The 9,529-nt window shown below is 47.6% G+C and overlaps 1 protein-coding gene across 1 annotated transcript; it reads right to left on the bottom strand.

Annotated features, from left to right (window-relative positions):
- Positions 1–245: 245 nt before the first annotated feature.
- FARSA (phenylalanyl-tRNA synthetase subunit alpha) lies at positions 246–9,518 on the bottom strand. Its single transcript, XM_079958950.1, has 13 exons — positions 9,296–9,518; positions 6,513–6,650; positions 6,319–6,417; positions 6,039–6,157; positions 5,550–5,642; positions 5,071–5,199; positions 4,408–4,523; positions 3,996–4,080; positions 3,350–3,449; positions 2,897–3,065; positions 2,650–2,727; positions 1,225–1,339; positions 246–611 (listed from the first exon to the last, which is right to left on the bottom strand). The coding sequence occupies exons 1-13, from the start codon at positions 9,476–9,478 to the stop codon at positions 506–508; spliced, it is 1,530 nt and encodes a 509-aa protein (XP_079815076.1). The 5' UTR covers positions 9,479–9,518; the 3' UTR covers positions 246–505.
- Positions 9,519–9,529: the final 11 nt, after the last annotated feature.

Genomic DNA, 9,529 nt, shown 5'->3' with positions numbered 1-9,529 from the left:
GTGCGGTGGGGAGACGTGGCAATCGTATCCCACCTACAAGCCAGTTCCCACCATGCAGGAGAAAGACCCCTCCCCCTCAAAAAAATACCCCAATATTTTGGTATAAACAGGGTGGTGAAAGGTACAGAAGTTTCCCTTCCAGCTTGTTACTTTCCCACAGGTCACGATGGTAAAGCTGACAAGCTATGCTCTACAGATCAGTAGAACTGCAGCGATTCCTGACTATTCACACTAATCACAGACTCGTGGTCGAGACACTTTTACTGAATGTAACATGGGCTACAAGTTTATTCCCCACACAAATTGGGAGAACCCATTCACCCATGATCCCTCCAAAAGGTGTAGGGGCTAAAGCGTCCATACAAAACAGCAGAATGGCTTGACAGGCACTTTCCCCCAAAGGAACCAAAAGCGTGGAGGATAGAAGCCTGAAAGGCCCAGTTTTCCAACAAGCAGCAGTGCTAATAAATAGGGATGTCTCTGAAGAGAGGAAAGTTTCTGTGGACTAAGCATCCAAGCGGCAGAGCGGGCTGTCGTATACCATCTGCAGATTGACTTTGTGACCAACCAGTTCCCGGATATTATTGATGCCATACCTGATCATGGTGGGCCTGAAAGAGAAGAGGGAGAAATCTCCATTCATACCACTTTCATGTCCCTAGCATTTTTCAAAAGGCAACAACAGGAAACAGACATCAAAATAAAATTTGAAAAATAGTATTAATGTACTAGACCATAGCAAAAAGTCACAGCGAAGTACAACTAGAGCAGGATAGGTTTGTCCAAACTATCCCAACAAATGGATCTTTCCCCCATACCCTTTGGCATTCTAAATATGGGATACACCTTTGACTCAACTTCTGTGGCCCAACACACAGGCTACAGCACTGCTGATGCTCACAAGCTTGATCTGGGAAAACAGCCTGTCTGAGGGAAAGAGGTGAGTGAGGTTTAATCCTGCAGAGGCGAGGAAGGCACATGGCTTTGGGTCATGCAGCCGCACGACAGAGATTTATAGTCTTGGGAGACAGAAGGTGCCAGTTTGTAGACTGAAGCTTTATTGAGATTAGTTCCAGCCTCTGCTGACTTAAGACTCTTAAAAGGGTGCAACATGCATTAGTCCTTGGTCCCTGACAAGAGACACAGGCAGCCCCCAGGCTTGGGGCCCTTCCGGACAGGACACTATTGCTTAAGCTGGGCACACATTCCAGCCAAAACCCTTACCGTTCCAAAGAAAGGCCCCAGGCGATGACAGTCACCCCATCAGGCAGACCCATAGGCAGCAGCATCTCTGGGCGGAAGACCCCTGAATTGCCCACCTCCACCCACTTCTTTAATCCTGGAAAAAAAGTTGTATTGTTAGGCTAGTGAAATGGGTCAGGGTGGGCAGCAAAGCCACATGCCTAGGCAGAGCCCAAGCTCTGGGGTTGCTGGAGTCCAATCTGAACAACACCCTGGGACAGAGGGCAAGTCAGAGATATGGACACCTCCCACCCATAACGAAAAGTGCTAACACAAAGCAGGTATTTTTGTGTCAGGCTGCTCATGCACAGCACTTTCCCAGGTCAAATCAAGGGAATCATTTCAGCTGACTTATTGGAGCCCACTGCAACTCGTGAGGCTGTGACAGCAGCTGTAAGGGGCAAAGGGTGAACGCTGACTCTGTGTTGTCGTAGCCTTGTGAGCTAATTCAGGATGATGTTGATGTCTGAAGTCCTAAATGGTTTGGGCCCTAATATAAAAGACCACCATACTAGCAAAAATGAGGACATAGAGGCATTCTTTATGGTTGTGCCTCCATTCTGTGGCTCCTGCTGCTTCAAAGCTTAAGAACCTTTAAAAACAATGAAACATTTTTAGCGGATGCTTTGCACACCCAATCTCTCTTCCACTGGTTCTCTTCCCCTGCCTCACCTGCCCTCCCCTACTCCCAGAATACGGTTAAGGAACATTTGCTTCTCTGTTGCCTTTATCATTTCGTTGACTTCATTATTCTCATGTTTTATAGAGAAAGAGGGCATTATGAGGATTAAACCTGAAAGGCAAGAAGGTATTGATTTCAAGTAAAATCAAATTCATCAGCCTTGCATTTCAAATGAAGGGCTGGGGAGGTTGCCATGGTGTTCGGGGCACGTCCTTTAAATATCAGGACACATGGAACCTCCAGAAATAGAAAGGCCTATGAATAGGTGGCATACTCTCAGACTACTGTTGACACAGTGGAAAAGTGTCCTAATTTATAGCGCATTATCAGGGTGAAGAATTTTTGCAACTGCATGAGTCATAAGGGGATTATGAAAGGCTAATTCAGGGGCAGTTGGAATTCCTTCTTAAGGCACTGAGTGTGCAGCTGCCTTCTTGGCAAAGGTGGAAAACTGAAATTTCTCACAGGTAAGAATGCAAGTCGAGTTCAGAGTGCTCGGACTGCTTGCCCTGTTCCCTCAAAAGCCACCCACGATTTACAGCCTTTCCTTGGTGTACCTGACTTTTGCTGCCAGTAACGCTGGCTGCTACTCCGCTCAGCTACTAGGCAACTTGCTTTGATTCCCAAGGGCAGGAGCAAAGAGATACTGCCAGGGACATGGAGGACTCCTGTGGCACAGCGTCACAGTTCCACAGAATGGTACACGGCTATTTTCCTGCACTCACCCTGGTGGTAGCTGAACACCTCCATGCTGGGCTCCGTGTAAGGATTGTAAGCGGGTTTGAAGCGCAGCTGGGTGATTCCTGCCAGAGAGAGAGAGAGAGAGAGAGAGAGAGAGAGAGAGAGAGGAATGGAGCTGGGAGCCTGGTCCCGGAAAACTGAGAAGGCAACCACCAAGGAGCCTGTTTCCTGCCAGACTGCTTCCCAACTGGAGTCCACTCTGTATCCTCCCTCTTAATCAACAGTTCTTACCCATTTTGGTGAAAAACTCTTTCAAGACACCCATCAGGTCACCCAGTGTCAAGCCATAATCGGCTACCACCCCTTCAATCTGGTGAAACTCAGCCAGGTGGGTGGCATCGAGCGTCTCGTTCCTGAAGACACGGTCGATGGAAAAGTATTTGGCGGGGGTGAATTTCTCCTGCAGGAGAAGTAGTAGTTGTCACAGTCCCACACTTCGGATTGGTTCAAGTACTTCAGTCTCAGCAGGCAGACCATCACAGCCTCAGAGCGTTTTTATCCTACCAGCTTTAGATTACTATTATTACTGTAATTGAATTTGTACTCCCCGCTCCAGCCTGACAGTTCCTAGGTAAATGAAGCCTGGCATTACTTTGTACGGAAACTCTTCAATGACCTGTTGTTTTGTCAGCCTTCATAGCTAGGATACATCCAGGCAGGAAAGAGTTTTTACTGGATAGTTACCTGCTGCGCCAGCTGATAGAGCATGCGAGCACTGGCGGATGTGGTGTGCGTCCGAAGGAGGTTCTTCCGAGCCTCCTCCAGCTTCCACTCATATCTGTACCTGGGAGGGAAAGATTGAGATGTGGGGTGTGACTCCAGCAGTTAATATCTGAGGTAAAGGAGCTGAAACAGGCCCAGTGATGGGTACTATTGCTTGGAAAATGAAGAGAAACAGTTTGCCTACTAGACTCAAGTTTCTTTTTTGAAGGGTCTCCCATTTCCCAACAGAATGATACAGATTTGGGATTTCCCTTCCTTACTGATCAAAATCTCAACTCCTCTGCTGTTTACAAATGAACATGGATCCCATGGCTATTTCCAAGAGCACTGTGGCCCAGATGACAGCACCTACCAATCAACTCTCTCCACCTAAACTTGTAGCACAAGTGTCACAGAGAGAAGTGCCCCCATCACCCTCCAGACTTGGGAATGGGAGAAAACTCTATGCTATATGCTGCTGCAAGAAACCATCTGTTCTCCTGTATGACGCATTGCACACCAATGTGAGCTGACTGGTGCGGAGATGCTTTTCATAACCATGCCCTGCTTTTTGCACTTCCAGGCCCAGCACTAGAACAACTGCAGAAAAAATGCTGCTGAGTCTTACCCCTGAGAGCCGTAACCTCCTTGTGAATGAACCCTCTTTACCCTCTTCAGGTAATCCATGGGGAAGTCGATGGCTTCAGCAGGATCTAGAAGGAAGAAGGCACATGCAAGTGACTGGGCATGTGGGGCTCCAGATGGTCCAGTAGAGAAAGAAAGAGGCTGGAGTCAGCCCTTTACTACTCCCCAGATAAAGAGAGGTGAGGACTGCCCACTATCCATAGGAAGATAGGGAGCCATTCCACTAAAGCCCGTAAGATATGAAACACCCAACACAAAGAAAAGAACATATGCTAGATACTTGGGGCTCAACTGGCTCCCAAAAGGACCCTGTCCCAAGATCCTGATCCACAGCCTCTTTGCGAGCTATGAAACCGGATACAAAAGTCGTGTGTGGCCCAAGCAGTGTGACTGACCCTTTAGGAAGAAGGTGTCATGCTGGTCCCGAGCTGGATGCTGCTGTGGCTGGAAGAGGGCGTCAAAGTTCCAGAAGGAGCTCTCAATGAAGTTATTGGTGGGCATTTCTGTAAAACTGAGAAGGGAAACACACAGCCATTAAGCAAAGTTTTTTTTCAAGGGTTGAGCCACTGAAATTAATTAATTAAAACGACTCATTTAGACCCATTAATTGCAATAGGTCTATCTCCCACCCCCCATTAACATGGCATATCACAGAAGACCGCCTAATGACAATGGGCACAGGGCAGGGACATCGAGATGTACTCAAGCCTAGAAGAGCAGTGGAGGAAGGTTTGCTCCCGTCCCAGTGCTTTGCCAGTACGGTCTTTGTCACATGGATTTGTCTGCATGGGCAGGTAAATGACAAATGCTAGCCCAGTCTCCTCAGCAGGCTGTGCCATGATTTCAGGCTTGGGCTACAATGCACTGCCTCCTCCGAGGAAAAGAAGCAAGGATGGGCAGAATCCCCAAGACAGGCATTTATTGAATCTACAGCCAGCTGTGCAGGCCTCATGGGCATGTACCACGCACATGGTATGGTAGAATACACCTCACCACCCGTAATCACCATTTTGTCACACCCACATACCCCAATATTTTGCAGACATTGAAGTACACACCCCATTTCAAGGAAGATCTGCCGGAACTGGCTGCGGACCTTGAGGAGTGGGTGGAGATGTCCACTTTCAGGCATAATGCCCAGTGCCTCAAAGTTATACGCCTTGAACTTCAAATCTTTCCAGGAGCCACTGAAAGTTTAGGAACAAGTGTAGGGAAAACAGGGGGGAAAGTTAACTTTGCAACGGGCTGCGGGTCTTTTCAGATCACCTTCCATGCAGAACTAGGAATGCAGAGAAGGCAGTTACCAACAAGCAGAGTGGTCAAGAGTTGTGCCGAGATTTGTTACAAAACGGTTAATGTCTACAACAGCAATCCCACAACAGCTGAGTGGGATAATCTTGATTCTATGGTTTGAAGCCAGCATTTTCACAGCCAAGGTTCACACCCAGAATCCAAGAGCAAACTGAAATGGCAGCTAAAGACACACAGACAGACCGTGTTAGTCCGACTTTAAACAAGGACTAGAACAGTTCCTTACCTGGCAATCATCTCTGGAGTGAGGTCCGTTTCCTGCTTGCTAACTGTGGTACTGAAAGCATTTCCTTTACTGATCCAGTATGTCTTAATGGTCCTGAAAGCAAATATAAACGTTTCGAAATATAACAAGCACAGTAAACAAGAGGTCCTGCAGCCTAGTGGATACAATGCTAGAGAGGTGGGTTCAAATCCCAACACAGATATAGATCCAATCAGACACAAGCGCATGCGCGCGCGCACACACACACACACACACACACAGCCTCAGCTCCCTGGCGATGCAAGCAACAATAAATGAGGTAACTGCAAAGCACTTTCCAAACAGGAAATTTTCTTCCAATGTTCAGGCACACATTCAGATACCCCAAGAATGCACAATGAACTAATCTGCTCATTGAGACTGTAGAACATTTTTACTGCAAAAGGGTGAAATTAGTCCTGGAAACATAGATCATCCCATGCAGAGTGGGATGACAGAGGCCCAACTCACACTTCTGCCAGGAGTTTCCGCTTCTTCAGTTCATTCTTGTCCTTCTCTTCTAGTTTGTCACCCTCACCCTGCTCCACCTGCAGCAGCTTCTCTCTGACAGAGTCCTGCACAGTCTCCACCTAGAAGGGAAAAAAGGGAAACTTCAGAGCCCTGATGCCGTCTTCCCCATCCCAACATCCTTGGATTGAAACCAAAACTGATCTGCACTGTCCAACCCCTTTTCTGACACAAACCCTGCAGAAACCCAGACCCAAACTGATAAGGAGTAAGGATTACCTACCGCCCGGAAGACCCGGGGTCCACCTTCTGCAGTCTTGTCTAGCTGGATCCACTTATTGGACATTGCTTTGCTGAATCCCACCTTTCCACTTGGAAGCTTCTACAGCGAAAAGAACCAAAAGTGACACTGTCAGGTATCCAAAAACCACATAATCAAATAAGCCCACAGGGAAGATAACACCAGTAAACTTTTACCATCAGCTCACTCTGGACCAGGCCTTCAGGGGGGATGCTGTTAAACACTCGAACTTCATGGCTCCCTTCCTGGACAATTTCTTTGCCCTCGGGTGTCAGCTCCCACTTCTTGGATGTGCATTGCTCAGCCTCAATCACCTAGAGAGGACAATTGAGAACATCAGCACGGGTAGAAAGGGTCTGAAAGGAGGTGGGGGTTGGAGCTTGAAGCAGAAAAAAGGGAGTGTTATAAGGCGGTATTTGAAAGACAACTGAATACATGTGGTCCTATCTGAAAAGACCCCAATTATCTTACAGCTCATTGGTTTTTTCTGGAATATTTGTTTGTGTAGAACCCCACCCCGATCCAGTCCTAGTTTTTGCTGAAAGGGCTAACATATGCCTGTGCTAAATCACTTCAGATTGTAGCTAGGGGTTCACATGGCAACTGATTTTCCATGCAATCAATCAATAATCCTTGCACATGAAAAACAAGCATATCAGCCAGAAAAATTCTAGCAATATCTTCTTCGTCATATGTTATCATACTTCATCATGTAATACACTTGCAGCCTGAAATGGAACAGCACAGACACAGTCTTATTGACTCAAAGAAAGTAGGCCACAGCTGAGAGATGGAGATTTTAGGGTGCTTTCAATGCCCCCCACCATATCAATGCTGAGATAAACCACTGAGATTTCTCCCTAGCAAGCCTTCAAAAAAAGTCTTTACTAGGATTTCATTTTCTTAGGAAACTGCTCTTCAGTCAGAACAAGACTGAACTTGCTTTTGGAATGATCTCCCCAGAAGACACACATGGCACCATCACTATCTATCTTTAGGCACCAGGCAAAAACCTTTTTCTTTGGTTTTTAATTTTCTGTGGCCTTCTTCAGTAGGTGGGATGTGTAAGTACTGCCTCGTTATAAATTTGAATGTATTTTTAGCTTTCACTCAGTTTTAGTCCTATGTTGATTTAAATTTATGTGTTATTGTTTGTAAGTCACCTGGAGATACTTTTAATTTATAAAGTGACAATATAAAGTACAATAAACATAAATAATAATAACCATCATTTCATGACACAGTAAGTCAGTTTTACTAGCAAACCAGAGGTCAAACTAGCCCCTTTCCAGTCCCAGGAGGAGAACAGGGAGTTTTTGCACAACACACCTACACACTGCAATTGACAAACTGACGTGTCGTGACACACAGTTTGGAAAACTGTAGGACATGACTATCTTAGAGGACAAGTGGAAACTTTGTGAAGGAGCACTTTGGAAAGACATTTAACAAAAAAGAGAGCATTTTAATCCTCACAATCCTGTCAAGTTGGTTAGGCTAACATCTATTTGTCCAGGGTTGCTCTCTAGGCTTGGAACGGCCAACCGGTGGCTGTCCAAATGTTACTGGACAGCAAATCTCACCATCCCTGACCATTGGGTATGTTGGCTAGAGATCATGAGAGTTGCGAGTCTGGCAACATATGACTGCCACAGATTAGTCACCCCTGCTCTAGTCTTTATAGCTATGGATGGATTTTAATTTGGTTTTCCCAAGTCCAAATCTTACACTTTATCAACTACTCCATACTGTTTCATAGCAGGGTAGGAGAGCTGGGGGGGAGTCACATCTGCAAACCAATGCACCCCTTTGGTTTCAGACAGTACATAAGTAAAGTAAGGGTAAGGGGACCCTTGACCATTAGGTCCAGTTGTGACCGACTCTGGGGTTGTGGCACTCATCTCGCTTTATTGGCCGAGGGAGCCAGCATACAGCTTCTGGGTCATGTGGCCAGCATGACTAAGCCACTTCTGGCAAACCAGAGCAGCGCACGGAAATGCTGTTTACCTTCCCGCTGGAGCGGTACCTATTTATCTACTTGCACTTTGTCGTGCTTTCAAACTGCTAGGTTGGCACGAGAAGGGACCGAGCAACGGGAGCTCACTCCGTTGCGGGGATTCGAACCGCTGACCTTCTGATCGGCAAGTCCTAGGCTCTGTGGTTTAACCCACAGCGCCACCCGCATCCCTAGTACATAAGTAGACGAGCCTAAAAGGCCCACAGGACACATATTTTCATGGCCCTCCATCAGCTATAGTGGCTCACTTACCAGAAGTAATGTATTTAGCATTAAGTCTGGAAGTGTATACTTGATTCTAACCAAACTAAGCCCCCCAGAGAAACATCAGGCTGTTGGTTGTTTTGTTTTTAAGTAAGGCTCTCCTCTCTGTTTTGGCCCAGCCTGTGAAGCAGCAGCAACTGCAGAACACAAGTGGCTTGCTTTCAAGACCAGCCTTTCCCAAACTTGGGTGTCCGTCCTGACGTTGGACTACAACTCCCATCATCCCTAGCTGCTTGTCCTGCTACCTGGGGATGCTGGGAGTTGTAGTTCAACGACATATGGGGGGGAGACCCAAGGTGGAGAAAGGCTGCTAAGTCAAGCCTAACCTGAAATTTGGGGATACAACACTGCAACTCTCGCTTTCACGCCTCAGGGAAATGTTAAAACAAAGCAAAGTCCACACACCCTCCATTCAAAAAAGGAGTGTGCCCATCTACCCTTTTAATAACTCTGTGGGGATCCTACGCTCCGCCCCCTGTCATTTTCTTAAAGGAGCCATAGAGCGACGCTCTGCTAACACAGGGCAGCACGCATGCGCAGTTCTCCTGTTCCCCCGCCTCAGGTACGCAGAAGCGTCCCTCTTCCTTCCGAGGGCAGCCCCTATCGGCGCAGGTAAGGATGACGTCACACCCGCGACGGCTCACGGGGGCGTGACCAGAGACCGCCACGCCCACTTACCTCCCCCAACGACTGCAGGCTCTTCACGGCCCCGACCAGCACCTGGTGGTCCAAGCCCAGCGCCGCAGCCGCCTCCAAGCTGCAGAGCCTCGCTTCGCCTTGGGCTCCTACTAGCTCTAGTCTCTGCAGCAGGAGCTCGGCCGCTGACCCAGGACCCGCCGCCGACTCCACGGTGGGAGCCATGTTCCCGGCAACGACTGACAAGGAGTTACTGCGTTGGCCGGAAGCGGAAGT

This window comes from Podarcis cretensis (assembly GCF_951804945.1).
Source record: "Podarcis cretensis genome assembly, chromosome: 17".
In the NCBI taxonomy this organism is placed as follows: Eukaryota; Metazoa; Chordata; class Lepidosauria; order Squamata; family Lacertidae; genus Podarcis; species Podarcis cretensis.
Note: the sequence above shows the minus strand (reverse complement) of the source record. Positions and strands in the feature narration are given on the sequence as shown.